Here is a 17,584-nt window from a genome sequence, read left to right as displayed (position 1 = left end):
TATGGGGCTGAAACATGGACACTTAGGGCAGTAGATCAGAAACATCTGGAAAGTTTCGAAATGTGGTGTTGGAGAAGGATGGAGAAGATCAGTTGGATCGATTATGTGAGAAATGAAGAAGTGTTAATTAGAGTCAGTGAGCAGAGGAATATCCTACACGAAATAAGAAAACGGAAGGCTAATTGGATTGGTCATGTTTTACGCAGAAACTGCTTTCTAAAAGAACTTATTGAAGGAAAGATAGAGGGGCGGATAGAAGTGACAAGAAGACGAGGAAGAAGACGTAAGAAGATGCTGGATGACCTTGGGGACAGAAGAGGATACTGTCATTTGAAGGAGAAAGCTCTAGATCGCATTAAATGGAGGAATTATTTTGGAAGAGACTGTGGACCTGTCGTCTGACAGATTACTGATGATGATGATGCTGTACGTTGCCTCAAGGCATATCTTAGAATAAAAGTAGCTGAAATTTCATTAGTCTTGTACATTCATTTGTGGCTAGTTAAAACTTCTACCTTATATTCCATGTGCCAAGCAAAGAACAGGAACAAATGACATAAAATTTCTATGGCAAGTAAGATATTCACTCACCGGAGATGGATGGTACAACTTCCCTGTTGGTGGACCAGGTTGCATGAAAGGCTGGAAAGACGATCCTCCATGCTGTGGTGGCATAGCTCCCGACTGAGGCATACCTCCTACTGAAGGTGGCATACCTGTAGGTGGAGGCATATGTGCATGTGCTGCAGACATGTTTCCTGGTTGAGGGGGTATGATTCCATGCTGAGTGGGCATGTGGGGCTGTGGAGGCCCTACCATAGGCCCTCTTCCTGATGCAGGTGGAGGACCCATAGACCCATTCATATACCGAGAGGGTGCCCCATGCTGCTGCTGTCCAGGGGGTTGCAGAGGTTGACCTGGAGATGATGTAGGAGGTGGAGGACCTCCATTGATAGCTGGTGGAAAGCTGCCTGGAGAATGATAATAGTTTGCTCCTGGAGCACCTGGAGGCACACTAGCAAGGCCAGGTTTTGTTGGAGGTCCAACAGGGTAATTCTGGAAAAAAAAAAAAATATATGAAATTCTGTATCTGAAGTTATCACCACATGAAGTAACAAAACAAATGCATCATTTTCTTCAAGGACAGTGAATAAATATCTAATTTATGGTAACAGTAAATCTGTCCTCATCCTTATGTTCTACACCACGAAGACATATAGGAACGAGGACGTAAAGCTCCATGCATTTTTAATATCAGCACTAGTTGGAGGCGAGTGCTTAGCTTCACACTTTGACAGCTTTAACCTGGCAAAAGAGCCCTCAGCAGCCACTGTATACGAGGATGGGTGGGCCTCAGTGCCAGTGTGGGCATGCTGGAAAGTTAAAAATTCCTGTCCTACAAAGAACTGAAACCTTCATCACCCAGTCCACACAAGTCACTTACTGACTGATGAATATGACCTGAAATCTCACGAATGTGTGAAGCAAGTTCCCTTTACAGAGAAAAGTGAATGCACTGTTCCCACCACAAAAAATTTGTGGGCAATGTATGAATTTAGCTGAGTAAGGCAGTCAATGAAATGCAATAACAGGCACTCTGAACTTAATATTGTGATGTGTCTTAGTGACTATAAAAGGTGTTTGGATTTGTAACTGGATTTACCGAACACTTATACCCACAATTCGCAACTACAAGTAACTAAAACAGCCTCACTGGTTTACACACTCTAATTGTAGCACACACAATGTCTTCTGCCTTCACTCATCATTTCCAGGTAATGGATCTTAACAATGTCCTCTGCTAATATCCTTACCAGCTGGCGAACATCACACAACTGATTCATTGGTCCAACTGTCTAACTCCCAGGCTGGCGGCCATCTCACACCAACCTCCTAACCTTCTCTTTACTGACTGACTAACTGCAGCTTCCTATGGCTGCACCAAAGATCAAGTGGTTAGTCGCTGGCTTTCCAATGTGGCATCCCGGGTTCGATCCCGGGTCTGGTCAAGTGGAATCTGTGGTGGAGAAAGTGGTGCTGGGGCAGGTTTTCTCCAAGTACTTCAGTTTCCCCTGCCAATCTTCATTCCAGCAAATACTCCATCATCATAGTCACCCAGGGCAGGTACAATAGGCCAATCTGTGGCTGCCGTGCTGAATGGACCCAGCTGGACTTTACCCGCCACTAAACTGCAGCTTCCAACTCGTCCCGCTTAAACATCTTGGTATGGACCACATAAAAAACACACCTCCTCACTGTTGTAGTTCAATTATTTCCATGGGAACATGTTTGTTTCCAAAAGGAGTTACTCAGTAACTGCTCTTGTATATTTGCTTATCTTGTGGTCATTGCCCAGCAACGGGTCTGCGTGCTACAATATTAAGACTTTATATTGGCAATACATTTTACTCATATTACAGCAGGTGTTTTGGAAATGACAAAAACGTGAAAGACATTCCTGAAAACAAATGTGCTACAAGCACATGAACTATGCTGGTTGAAAAGTGAGCACAACATGAAGCAGCACAAAAATCCAAAAAATCAATGAAATTATTTATGAAAACTAAAAACCTGAAATTCCTACAACAAAACACAAATCATTACACAGTGAATGTATAGTAGACATCGCATGCTGATTCAACTACATTCTCTCTGAGGGCTTAGTTAAAATTCTGTTTCGTTTACAAGAGCTCTGTTTTCTAGAATATAATGCAGTGCAGTGCAGTGAATGTCAACCGGTGTTTTACAGGAACTTACCACCTGCATCTTCAGGGTTGATGAGTAAGCCAAGCAAGATACCAGCAGAAGCAGACATCAGTCTTATTCTTTGACCTTAAAATTTGAGGCAATATGTTTCTCTGAAATGCCAGTTGACTTTCATTGCACTACACAACATTATATCATGCAAGACATACCTCTTCATGGTCACTGCCATTACACAGTTCCTAAATCCAACTGACCCTCTTCCATAAGAAGATCCAGCTCTCAGCAACGTCAAGTACCTTGGTCTAGTATTAGACAAGGAACTGACATGGAAAAAGCAGCTGGATAAGGTCATCAATAAAGCCTATAAGGCTCTTTGGACATGCAGAAGCATGTTTGGTAAAACATCGGGACTGCAGTCGCACGTTGTGCATTGGATATACACTGCAGTTGTAAGACCCAAAATTACATACGGCGCCACAGTATGGTGGCCCAGAGTTGAACTCAAGACAAGTAAGGCAGAACTTGGCAAACTGCAAAGGTTGGCTTGCTTGGGTATCACAGGAGCAATTCAAACATCTCCAACAGCTGCACTGGAGATACTCCATGGACTCCCCCCACTGCATACACAGTTGGGGGCAGAGGCCAGGGCAGGAATCTACCATCTCCAGTGCAGTGATCAATGGAAACCTAGATCCAATGGTTTCAGCCATGCATACATAACTCAGGACATGAAAAAAGAACCCATATTACAAATGGGGTCTGACAAAATGATACTGAGACATGTATATGAAAAACCCTTCACAGTCAAATTTCCTGACAGGAGTGAATACGAAGATGGGTTTCGGCCCAATAGAAAAGTGGGACTGATCTGGTATACAGATGGTTTGAAGATAAATAGGGCACTGGAGCTGATGTGTTCTGCTATGGCATGAGGCAAAAACTTAGTTTCAGCCTTGGGCAGTACATGACAGTATTCAAGGTAGAAGTATATGCCATTAAGACATGTAATGTGGAGAATCTAGATAGGAACTACAGAAATAGGAACATCTACATTCTATCTGACAGCCAAGCTGCACTTAAAGTGCTTAACAAACACCAGATCAACTCAAAATTGGTCTGGGATTGTCACTAAACTCTCATGGAGCTGGCCAAACATAACAGGGTACAACTGATATGGGTGCCAGAGCATGAGGGTATTGCTGGAAACGAAACAGCAGACTAATTGGCCAAGACTGCAGCTGAACATCCGTTCATAGGACCTGAAAAATATGAATCACAAGAAATACTGGGGATCCTTAACTGGACTCAGGCAAGCAAAGGGACTCATACGAGGACCCTCTACTAAAAGAGCGAAGGAACTGTTGAAGTTAAACAGGAACCAGCTATGATGGGTGGTAGGACTACTTACAGGACACTGTCACCTTAAAGGACACCTCTTAAAATTGAGACTAAGTAACAGTCCAACTTGTGAGAGGTGTCAAGAAGAAAACGAAACAGCCACACATATCTTGTGCGAATGTTAGGCCTTAGCTTATTTAAAATTGCGCCACTTGGGTCAATATTTTATGGAACCAAGTGACTATTTTGACATCACCATGTACAAAATCCTACGCTTCATTCGAAGTGCAGGACTGTTGAGGGGATAATCAGAAGGGGAGGCACAATAGATCACTGTGGTCACGGTGCAAGGGCCAAAAAGGCCCACCTCTTATACATTCATTCATTCAACCATAAGAAAGCATTCAAAATTGTTAAACACTAACTCGTGTTAGTGTTCTGCCGCATGGGGCAGAAATCGCCTGTAGTAGTTCAGCATGCCAAGGAAACGGCGGAGCTGACTGGCGGTTTTGGGAGGTTGACATTCCTGAAGGTGAGTCACTCGTTCTTCCAGAGGTTGGGAGCCTTCGGCAGCACACCAGACACCGTGTTTACAAGTTCCCTAGCAACCGCTGTTTACTCGCTTTTGCCTAGCAACCGTTGCTTACTCGTTGTTGCTAAGCAATGACGCTTGCGTTGTCACACTTGCTTGAATGTGGGCAGTTCCCACACTCCATTTAACAAAATCTCTGTTCTCAATTACCTCACAAGAACACATCATAGCTTTGCTGTCACAGTTTATCTGGATACTTACTGCTGTATGGTTACAGAATGCTTGTCATTAGCAGGAAAATGTTATGAATACATTATAAATAACTTCATTAGAACAGACAAAACAAATTAATAAAGGGGGAGGTGCAAAGCAGCACCCATGAATTAACTATACACTTAGAAATCAATGAATAAAGGAAACCCAGACACAGACAATGTATACAAACACAACAGACACACAGGTAATTCTGTAGGAAAATAAGCCTTACTTACGGAATTCTGAATAGATGGTGGTGGTGGTGCCTGACCACTTAAGTTCATCCCCGATAACTGAGTTGCTAACTGATTTGGAGTTGATGTGGGTGGTGGCACCATCACTGGTGCCTGCTGCGGCATAGTATGAGGTGGAGGTTGAGAACCTGGTCCTCCAGGGGGTCCTACAGAACAGTCAATTACAGTATTTGACTGCTGAAACGCAGGAAAGTCTAAAGGGACACAGGTAGATCAGGATTAATGTGAGGCTAGTGCATGCACAGTTGAGGTTACCATTAGGGTTTCAGATGCTGCCACTTCATTCAGCAATTGTTTATCTTCACTTGTGCATGTGCTGCTGCCTCCCGTAATACACGTAGCTTTTTGTGATTTGTTTTCATCATTTCAAGAAGTGCCCGTAACAAAATTGGCAAAAGAATAAGATAAAGTTGCTTCAGTTTTTTGTGGTTTACAAACATCTAAACAATATCTTTGTTGCATCCCATGGATCAAGGTATCATTGCAACATTTAAGGCCTACTACATAAAAAAATTGAATAGGCAACTGCTAAAACTACAGACGACAATGTAATTTCCTTTACAAAGTTCTGGAAAAATTATAACATCACACAGGCAACAGAAAATTTTCACCATGCTTGGCAGCAAATAGGTGCAAACAACATGTGTGGAGCATGGAAGTGCATCTTGCCTCATTTCTGTCTGTGTGCACTGGTGAACTTAACAACTGAAATAACCCAGTAACTCTGATTAAGCAGCTATGAAAGTTATACTGTTTGGGTGCATGATGCAAACAGTGTTTGGATGCGTGATATAAAAAGGCATATGTTCTCAGTAAAAGGCAGGGCTAATGAATTATCAGCTGCATGAATTGGGTCATTGGTTTAGGAAAGGAAATAACAGTGATGCCAGTGCAACAAGATGAGAGGTAAGGTGGATTTCTTCTGAGACAGCTAATACATTTCTACTAAAGCTTTCATAATAGAATAGCTTTTTGTCAGACTACTAAAAGTAAAGTAAAGGTATCCTTGTAATAGGCCGTGGAGGCCCATAGGGTTGTGAGATGTTGAGGTTCCCACATATTTTAGACCATCAGCTCATAGATGGCAGCAAGGTTGTCAGCCCTACGTGCCGGCCACCCTTTACCCCCAAGAACATTCCAAGAATATTCCTGGTATTCATTTCTGCTAGAGGCTGAGTCAACCCCAGGACCATAGTGTGGCTTGGAAGGATTAGGTAACTGAAAAAAACCCAATGACCTCATCTGGATTTGATCCCACGACCTTCCAGCTTGTAGCATTGTGCCTCAACTGACTACACTACTGCACTGACTACAGTATCTATGAAAGATTTCACTGGTTTTTGTTTCAATGCAAAATCTTAAGAAGCCATTAAAATACAGACATTTTAATAAAACCCAGCACAGTCACAGATATTACAGGATCTTAATCCATCCAGACTACTTTATGCTGGGTATTTAAATTCCTGTCTCTCTACCAGTGTTACATGCATGATAATGACGGTTTTAAAGAGTTAATTTCCAGACGACAACATAATGAATATAATATCATAAAAGTCTCAAATGTCATATCTGCAGTCACCCTAAAAATATATTCTTAGTCATGCTAACAGTCCATTTAATTGATGTTAAGTAAATATTTATTAAGTAATTTTAATTTACAGGGACTCTAGTCTCCTGATAGCAATTGAAAACAGACTGTCTTAAAAATTAAAATAAATATTTTTTCAGTCCAATACTAATCAGCCTCCTCCTACTCATCAGCAATGGCAAAATAGCCCCTTTTGAGCCATAGCCTACCTTAGAGAATTCTGCCAGATTTGTTCCAGTTTTCACTTCTTTGGATTTCACAACAGTAATTCTTTTACAGAGCAAGGCCATCAGCCTTGAGTCCCACCCCAAGCTCCAGGTTCCCTTTTCATCACCTTCTATGACTCGCAAAGCTATGGTGGAGGTATTCTAACCACCAAACAAACAGGCACATTCCACCATAATTTTTATTAAAAGGGTACTGTTATGCTCAAGGTTATGATGATCACCTTCTTTGCTTATAACTACTCTGAGGCCATTGTAATAAGCCTCATGGGTCAAACGCTTCCAGTTGTCTAGCCATTCTGTTCACACAAAAGTTTGTAGTGATAACCACACAACAAACACTCCGTGCTGGCATAGGTCACAGTGGTCTGGAAGGGAATATAACAGCCAGCAGGGAGTGGAAAGCCTTGAGCAGTGTCACCCTTACCATCCATAGGGCTTCTTTCCACAGCCTCAACACAAATATACGTCACGGAAACTGCTTTATTTTATGCAATAAATTAATTTCATTATTTATGACATATACATAAGAAGAGTCCTATCCTGGGATATAATGCTATACAGTCCACTGAAAGTCAACTGATGTTTCAGAGGAATATAACACCTCCATCTTCTGGGTCAAAGATGAATTCAAGCAAGAAACCAGCACATAGCAGTTGGTAAGCTGAGCTGGTTTCTTGTTGGGCTTATTCTTTGACCCTGAAGATGGAAGCAACATGTTCCTCTAAAACGTCGTTTGACTTCCAATGGACTATACGGCAATATATCCCCAAAATAGAACTCTTCCTAACCACAGCTGTGAGAACCTCAGATCCTACACGGCACTATATCCCAGAAGACAGAACTCTTCCTAACCACAGCAGTGAGAACCTCAGATCCTACATGGCACTATATCCCAGAAGATAGAACTCTTCATAACCACAGCTGTGAGAACCTCAGACCCTACACGGCGCCATATCCCAGAAGATAGAACTCTTCATAACTACTGCTGTGACAAATCCTACATGGTGCTATATTCCAGAAGATAGAACTATTCATAACCACAGCTGTGAGAACCTCAGACCCTACACGGCGCTATATCCCAGAAGATAGAACCCTTCATAACTACTGCTGTGAGAACCTCAGATCCTACATGGCGCTACATCCCAGAAGATAGAGCTCTTCCTAACCACCACTGTGAGAACCTCAGATCCTTCATATATGTGTAATTATCAACATTCATGTAATGGAATTATTTAAATACTAAGACCTGTAGCGGCCTCCGTAGTCTAGAGGTAACGTTCCCACCTCATGACTCGTGGTACGCAGGTTCAAATACCTGGCGGAGGTCGTCGAATTTTTAAGGGTGGAAAAATTTAGGGAACAAGTCCTCCGGGAGGGACTTCAAGCTGTGTGTCCTGTGTCATAACTTTACGGCACGTAAAAGAACCTCATATCCCCAAAGGGGATCACTGAGCCAAATTCCAGGACGTTTCCCGCCCAACAATAGCCTCTAAGGCCTCTGATAGATGGGGGAAGCATTATAGACACTGCTAAGCAAGTGGCCGAACTCGCTTGCTCGGCGGGACTGATGGTAAGCACCATTTATCGGTAGGGTATAGAGACTGGTAGAATATCATAGAGGGAAGCACGATAGATCAAACTGGTCGCGGTGCATGGGGAAACCCATCCTCTCTAAATAACTAACTAACTAACTAACACAGACCTGTTCTGATTCTGATCTAACAGTCTATGAAAATGACAATAACTCTACAAAGTTGTATGTGTTGCCCTTATTCATGTGCCTTGTCAAAAAGCTGTGACTACTTCAGAAATACTTAGCCACAAGATGCAGTCATGTGAATGATTACCTCACTCCAATTATTTCTCAAAGTATCACTGTTACATGCACATGTGAATCAACACCCAGCAAACCATTATTTTAAAACTAAAAATAACTTACTGAACTCCCCTCTGCAAAAAAATATTAGAGCTTCTACAATTACAAAAGCCCTTTTTATGGGCAAAATATTTCCTAAAATAATTAAATCTGCCTCTGAGATAATAAAAACATACCATGATATGATGGTTAAAAGCCCATACAGTGGAGCAACAAGAGATGGTCACTGATAAGCAAGGATCAGTAAAAACATTCCAGTGGCAACAGATACACATTCAACACTGGAAGAACTGTTGGACACAGTGTTTTCTACGTGGTCTGTGCCAAGGCTATATAGCAAGGGCCATCGGGGAAACTGAACACTGTGCTGGTGAGGGCCAGCAGCAATTCAACAGAGAGACAGCCAGTTAGCCAGTCCTGAGTTGGAAGTCAACAGTCATGGGTCAGAGGTTAGTGAGAGAGTCTTGAGTTGCATTGTTAGACACCATTACCAAGCAAAGACTAGGGATGACATGGAAGACTTAGTGTTTGCAGCAGTGATCTGCAGAGTGTATAGAGTAGTCAGACTGTTATAGGAATCTATAGCTATGACTTAAAGTGTTCAGTAAGTCCAATTATCAATTCAAACCCTGCATCATATCACTAACACATAACAGTATGAAATACTTCACACAGATCCCAATTCGAGAAATAGGACTTGCAGGTGCTGGGGCATGAGGGTATCACTGGAAATGAAACAACACATCATTTGGCTAAGACTAGAGCGGAACATCCGTTCATAGGACCTGAACCAGCCTGTGGCATTTCTACAGGAGTTGCTAGAAAGGCAATCAGGGACTGGACAAATATGAAGCACAAGAAATACTGGGGATCCTTGACTGGACTCAGGCAAGCAAAGGGACTCATATGAGGACCCTCTACTAAAAGAGCGAAGGAACTGTTGAAGTTAAACAGGAACCAGCTACGATGGGTGGTAGGACTACTTACAGGACACTGTCACCTTACAGGACACCTCTTAAAATTGGGACTAAGTAACAGTCCAACTTGTGAGAGGTGTCAAGAAGATAATGAAACAGCCACACATATCCTGTGTGAATGTGAGGCCATAGCTTATTTAAGATTGTCACTTGGATCAATACTTTATGGAACCATGTGACTATTTCGACCCCCCCCCACGTACAAAATCCTGTGCTTCATTCGAAGTGCAGGATTGTTGAGGGGATAATCAAAAGGGGAAGCACAATAGACCACTGTGGGTCGTGGTGCAAGGGCCGAGAAAGCTCACTCTTTATGCATTCATTCATGATGGCAATTAACAAGATTCTCAAGATGATGCAAACCAAAGGAAGTACTTATATCATATCAGCACCAAATAAACTCCCTTCTCAAACATGTGGAGGCAATTGATAGCATAGCTGGTTGAGGCACTATGCTACAAGTCAGAATGTTGCCGGTTTTATTCCTGGTGAGGTCATTGGATTTTTAATCCTTCCACCTGCACTATGGCCCTGGGGTCTTGGCCTCTAACAGAAATGAGTACCAGGAATCTTCCTGGAGGTAAGGGGCAGCTGGCATGTAAGACTGACAACCTCATCTGTGAGTCGACTGTCTAGAAAATGTGGGAGCCTCGATGTCTCACAACCCTATGGGCCTCCTCGGCCTATTCCAGGCACAGCTTCACCTTTACCTTCTCAAACATTTATGTTGATGCAATGGCATCTACAAAACTGCAAAAATTCCAAAATATTCACTGTGTTAGGTAATACAAGAGCCAGATATTGTTAAACAATCCACAACACAAACTAATAAAAACCGAAAAAACAAATTAACTTAACATACCACTGGGAGGGCCTGCTGGACCATTCATCATGTTCAAGCCACTAAAGCCAGGGTGATGGGAACCTGATGTTGGGGCTCCACTCATTCCTGGACCTAGAGATACAGGTCCACTTGGTGGAGGTAAGTCACTGTTAAATGGCTGAGGGCCTTGCACAGATGGTCCCATTCTCTGAGGTCCTGGCAGACCAACTGGGTGCATGCCCATAGGTGCTGGTGGTCCAGATGATAGCTGAAATCCTCCTGGTGTACCAGATGGCGATGGTCTAGCCCCTCCATGCGGCATGGGAGGAAATGCATTTGGTGGAGGACCAAACCGTTGACCTGCAGAAGCTCCATATTGCTGTTGTGGTTGCTGGGGTAAATATTGTGGATTCATGATCAATCCACAAACAAATCTGAAACCATAGCAGTCTACTATTAAATGCCGCATTATAAACAATCAAGAAAGTTCTGCACATGAACGAAAACATTTCTTCAACCTTAATCTATGCGTAATTACCCGAATTAACCTCTTTTTTGAGATGTAGACAGTGCACAGTTATCTAATGTTCTAATACTAAACATCAAATGATGTATAATGAAATAAATCTTCCATCCAAAAGTCTGATATGATTTTTAAAAATCATAAATAACACTTACGGCAAAATAGATGACAGTTAAAAAGTTTAAACAATCATAGCTGTTTACAGCTTTGACTGTACTTCACTCCAGCTGGGTTTGCCACGTAAGGTCGTACCACGCATGCGTACAACTGGCCACGTCAACCTTACGCGAAAGATATTACGTTTTACATTTCATTAATCAGCAAGACACGTAACTGACTACAGACGAATTCTATATTTGTGACGTGAAAAAATTGACTTCCCAATTTTGTGTACACTATTAAAGAAGCTAACTGACTACCATTCGGAGACAAGTATGTGCGGGTACATTTTGATTCACACGTTGGCAACCCAGACCAATTAGCAAGGAGCTGGAAATCTACGATATTCTGAAAAATGTCATTTAATTTTGAATTTAATAATTTTACTTCTTTAATTTGTTGTCTACTTACTGTATAACTAACCTACTGATTAGTTTTACAGCATAGAATTCAGTGTATTAAATTCGGCGACTTAATTCCTAACCTTCGAGTTGTGATATATATCGTCACGTGTACAGGTGTGAATATGTGTCATGAAATAAGACCTCGAGGCGTATTCTTGCGACTCCACTTTATTACTCAACGACGTAACTTCATTTCAACGTAACTATAACACAAATACTGAACAAGTGGTGCATTGAACCCCTTACATAGGCCTCTCACAGACCACACAGAAAACAGCTACTGCTGGAACGTGTTTACCGGCCGGTTGCGGTCGAGGCACGGACTCCATAGAAAACGCCGCACTCCCATTGTTGCCTTGCGTGTATTCGGTCGCGAGCTTTTTGCGGTCATTTACCTAGCAACGCTGTGTCCATCCACGTTACAATATATTATTATATATTTTATTTTCCATATAATAGCAAGCCATTATCTATAATCATTTATGGTGAGAAAATAAATTAAATTAAAATCTGAATCAGCGAACAACAACAGATATTGGGCACACGTATTTCGTTTATTCCTAGGCCTAAATGTACATGTCACATATCCTGCGGACATCATATAGCTTGAAACTTGTTTCTTGTATGCAGAACACGCTGCCTAGCATCTAAACTCTTTGAAGAAAGCAGTCTTCTGGGATTTGGCACCGTGTATATGTGGTGTTAACCGACGTTTCGGAGGAACGTATCGCCTCCATCTTCAGGGTAGAAGAAAAATATATAAGAAATCTGCAAGCAAAGAGACCGTGAGAACCGGTAAAAGCAGTCTGCTTCTACCCTGAAGATGGAGGTGATACGTTCCTCCGAAACGTCGGTTAACACCACATATACACGGTGCCAAATCCCAGAAGACTGCTTTCTTCATAGTCACCGCCGTGAAAGCCTCAAATCTTACATCTAAACTCTTTATTTAATTTTTGGCGTTAGGCTAGTAACATAATTGAAATGATGATCAATAAGTTTCTCCTGTTATATTTCTTTGCACAACGTAAACTACGGATAAGGGGAAGACTATTTACAGAATACGAAATGTTGATTACAGATGACTAAAGCCTTGTTTTAAGCGTAGAATAAGGGAGATAGGTTTCTTTACGAGAGCGGACTGAAAAGAAATTGTCGGACCCTTCTCCTATTGAGCGAAACCGAGAATATTGTGACGTATAGACTTATTGCTATGCAACGACTCAGCACACATATTCCCTAGGAAACGTACCCGTGCAACAATAGGACGTCAATTGCTGGGTAACGGATCAGTAAACAAGCCTTCTTTATAATAGAGAGGCTGTATTTTCTACGTGGTTCGAGCTGAGGGACTATAAAGGGACAAAGAAGGTCGTTTGAGAGAGTTGTCGAGAATTGGGTCGAGTTCTGGAGATGGCAGTCGAAGGTGATTGAGAACAAATAGCAAGAAATGAATCAGACTGTGAAAAGAAGACTTCACATGTGATTTGAAGCTACAGTGAGACGGTTACAAATCCGTTGTCAGGACAGGACTAGTGAAGGCTGAGAATCCTAGTGCCTGTGTAACGGTGAAGTGTGATGTGTGTAGATCAGCAATAGCGCTGTATTACCTGTAGTCCCGAGTTGTGAATGCATAAGGTGCAATAAATCCAAACATTCAATCCAAAACCTGTCTTATAAGTCACCCGCAAAAACCCATACAAGTGACAATATTGCATAATTCGCTTCACGGCCCAGGAATTTAGAGAACCTGCCATATTTTGTAACTTATTTTTAAACAAAAGTAATATATTACAATTCAAATGACGTCAAATAAACAATTACATTTTGCATTTAACTTTTAAGAGTGAAAAAAAAATACCTACGCTACATCAATATATGATTATTGTCTTTACTGCAAGGTAGCCGTATTGGAGTGTTGCAAAGGGATGCTGATAGCGTAAATTGGCAAGGAATTAGTTTGCAGATCATCGTGTTCTGTTGCACAGGATCTGGGTCGCCGTCATGAGGGCATCCGGTTTATTTAACCATACAACTACCATATTGCAGCTCGAAGCAGTAGTGGGGAGGCACAAAAAATTTTATAGTAATAAGTTCTATGAGAAAATTAATGTAATTCGCGAAGTATATGTGTAGGTTGACAGGAACACTAGAAAGAGAGCGAACGTTATGTTGCAATAAATGAATAAAAACTGTCAACTATACATGAAATCAAAGTTGACACTTTTCCATCACGTAATGTTTTTTTTTATTTATTGTCATTCGCTGGAGATAATAACGTAAAAGCATAAATCTATTTTTTCTTAACAGAATGAGACTGGCCTGTATCCAGTAATGTGTGAACCGTGGAACAGAGGGAACAAATGGTATGGGAATACCACGTGTAGTAATTCGGAGGGATAACTATGGGAACAGACAGGGAATGAGTCAGAAATGGGGGAATAGTTTATATATATATGTATATTTATTTATTTATTTATTTTTTTTGCTGCAGGACCAGCATGAGATATGATATGGAATAATAAATTATTGCATTTTTAATTGAATAAAAATCCACGAAAAGAATATTATACTAAGAATTTTCTTCAATTAGATGGAAACAAAAGATTCAGGATAGCGCAGTCGGTATAGTGACTGGCTACGGGCTTAAAGACAGAGGGTTCGGAGTTCGAGTCCCGGTATGCTCAAGAATATTTAATTCTCCAAGCCGTCCAGATTGGTTCTGTGGCCCACCTAGTCTATTTGCCAAAGGGTTCTGGGGACTCACTCCGGGGAATAAAGCTGCTGGGTCATGAATCTGACCAACCACTTCCAACTAGTGCCGAGGTCAAGAAAATATGGATCTCCACTCCCCCATAAACCTTCATGGCGTAGTGCTGAAATAGTTCAGCACAGGGACAACTTTGCCTTACCTTTAAGTATTAGTAAGTTAGAGCAGAGGAAAGGAATTTTTACATAATGCCAAGTTCAGATTAAATTAAAAACTTATGCAGGGATAAAATATTTATTCTGTAAATGGAGGAACAGGAGACAACAGACAGAACTAATCAATTCACTTGAACGGTATGTAAATAAACTAGTCCTGTAAGAAGCCGTGGAGGCCCATAAGTTTGTAAGACACTGAAGCTCCCACATTTTCTCTAGACAATCTGCTCACAGGTTCACTTCAACAGTGAGTAGGACGACAAATTCTCAACTCTTGCAGACCGTTCAAAAATCACTATGAAATTGGAACAGATCTGAGCCTAATTTTTGGAAGGTGAAGAAATAAAATAAATATACTATTTTACTAATCTGTACTTTCTGCCTTCACTTAGCAGTGCTTATGATTTTGTTTTGATCCTGTGCCAGTTTATTTCGCTGTGACCCAACTGCATTACTTAGTCACTTCATTAAATTGACTAAACTTCAAGCAGAGAACATACAATTTTATTCAACTGAAACCCAAATGTCTTTATTTTATTAGCGTGATCGTTTATGTGTTGTACTTACATTAAAAAGGTAAAGTTGTCCCTTTGCTTAACGAATTAAGCATTACGCCATGAAGACATACGCGTAGGGATGTATATACCCACGTTTGCTTGACTTTGGTACTAGGTGGAGATGAGTGGTCAACTTCAAGTCCCGGCCGCTTTACCCCCGTGGAAAGAGTCCACGGTATCCATTGGTTAGGAGGCTGGGTGGACGACATAGAGAAGTGAAAATTCCTGCCCCCAGCGGGACTCGAACTCCGACCCATTGGTCGTCCAGCCAGTAGCCAGTCATTATACCGACTGCGCTATCCCGGCTCATTAAATTATCTGAAAACGAAGAGTGAGAAAATTTGGCTTTTTTATATTGAAAATTCAAGGGATATAAACTGATCAACTCTGAACTGTAGCGACTGTCCTGACCTCTAGGCAGATATCAGGATAGTAGACATACATTAAAACGTATCACGGCCACTTCCATCGAAATCCTTTCCAATTCATTCAGAAATCAATCCACCATTCCTTCCAATAAAGAATTGAAAAAAAATATTCGTTAATTAAAAAAATAGTAAACTAACCAAGGCTACAACACGTTCAGACGTTATTTGGTATTTAATGAGAGAAGAGACTGATTAGTGTTTGGAAAGGAGTAGAAGATACGGAGGCCTATATTAGTGTAGGCATGTTATGTGGACATTTTATATAATGACACTGAAAAAAATCATTACTTCCTGATAGAGGTGTCAGGGACACATTGTGGAATACCTGTATAGTCGTGCTCTCTTCAACCTTAATACCAATTCTAATATGGCACACTCCATTATCGTAACGAGTATCAGCCGAATGAGTCGTGACAATGCGAATACGTCACCTGCCGGCATGAAAACAAAAAACATTCCCATCAAAACCATTTTGTGAGGTTATGTATAAGTGTAATGTTAAATTTTAGAATACGGTTTATTGCCTCATAAGTTGGCAATGTCTTATAACCCATGAGCTGTGCCGGCTGTAAATTGATCAACGATACAAATCAGAGAGAATATCTGTTCATCCGGCCGGATTCAAATCGAGATTCTCCGAAATGACAATTAGTCTGTGTATCACACAGCCATTCACACATGGATGATATTGTAATCGTATCCGGTATTGAACCTAGAGCCTGGGGTCCAATCCTGCTTTTGTAGCTGGAAATTAAACAGGATAAAGGGTAAAATATTCGTAGTTACAGTAATTCAATACATCATAAGGGGGCACGCAGTAGCGTAGTCGGTTAAGGCACTACGTTACAAGCCGGAAGTTCGCGGGATCGAAACCCGATGAAGTCATTGGATTTCTCAATTGACCTAATCCTTCCAGCCGCACTATGGCCCTGAGGTCGACTCAGCCTCAAACAGAAATGAGTACCAGGAATTTTCCTGAGGGTTGTAAGGGAGGCCGGGGCGTAAGGCTGGCAAATTTACCGCCATCTATGAGACGAAAGTCTAGAAGATGTGGGAACCTCGATGTCTCACACTCCTACGGACCTTCACGGCCTGTTATACGGACTGTTTACGTTTTACCCTACATACATAGTAAGTGATGGGTTTGAGACAATTAATGCAATGGAGCACGGCCAGCTTCTAGAAATTACAATTTAGTCAAGAAATGACCACCCCCTTTTGAAACACAAAGATTCATTACCGTGAAGAGTTCTGTCTTCTAGGATATAAGGCCGTATAGTCCTCTGAAAGACAACGGACGTATCGGTGGAACATATCACCTCCACCTTCAGGGTCGAAAAATAAGCCAACATAGAAACCAGCCTGAAGCATTATCAAGCAGAGAACCTTGATTATTGCTTGGTTTATTCTTCGACCCTAAAGACAGAGATTACATGTTCCTCCGAAACGCTGGTTGACTTCAACGGACTACAAGGAGTTTTATTCCAGAGCATAGAACTCTTCATAACCACAGATGCGAGAGCCTCAAATTCTACACGATAAAAATTCTCTCCCCTTAATAGCAACCGTCACCTGAAAAACAATTCCCGAAACGTCGTTTATAATAAATATATAAGATATTCCTTATACAATATCCAACAAAATACTTACCGAAATATTCTTACAGGTACATTCAGAAGAGTCATACAAAATGGAGTTATCCTTTATAACATTAACTCATTATGTTACTTTGATCGTCGGTGGATATCTGCCTGTCCGCGTGATGTGTTTGCTTTACGGATGTGAAAATTTGTTGGATGAAAGCCTTAATTCTTTATCTATTAGAAAACAAATGTCGTACGTCTAGAGGGATTTCTGAAAAAAACATAAATATATATGTATACTGTATGTATACAGTTATGCAGAAAATATCCACTTTTAATTCCCCCTTAAGAACACCTCAATCAACTTCAACAATGGATGCACAAATGGAGGGTTAAAGTAAATGAGGCTAAATCAACGCATGTAATATT

At 41.3% G+C, this 17,584-nt stretch overlaps 1 protein-coding gene across 1 annotated transcript in view; it reads right to left on the bottom strand.

Annotated features, from left to right (window-relative positions):
- Positions 1–11,364, bottom strand: part of LOC111875420 (protein transport protein Sec24C) — a 43,481-nt gene extending 32,117 nt beyond the window's left edge. Inside the window, exons 1-4 of the mRNA XM_023871660.2 lie at positions 11,255–11,364; positions 10,616–11,010; positions 5,068–5,231; positions 592–1,056 (exon numbers count right to left, since the gene is read on the bottom strand). Coding sequence (XP_023727428.1) covers positions 592–1,056; positions 5,068–5,231; positions 10,616–10,991 — 1,005 coding nt within the window. The 5' untranslated portion in view covers positions 10,992–11,010; positions 11,255–11,364. The remainder of the gene's footprint in view (positions 1–591; positions 1,057–5,067; positions 5,232–10,615; positions 11,011–11,254) is intronic.
- Between the last annotated feature and the right edge of the window lie 6,220 nt (positions 11,365–17,584).

The sequence above is a fragment of the Cryptotermes secundus genome, unplaced genomic scaffold (genome assembly GCF_002891405.2).
Source record: "Cryptotermes secundus unplaced genomic scaffold, Csec_1.0 scaffold115, whole genome shotgun sequence".
NCBI lineage: Eukaryota > Metazoa > Arthropoda > Insecta > Blattodea > Kalotermitidae > Cryptotermes > Cryptotermes secundus.
Note: the sequence above shows the minus strand (reverse complement) of the source record. Positions and strands in the feature narration are given on the sequence as shown.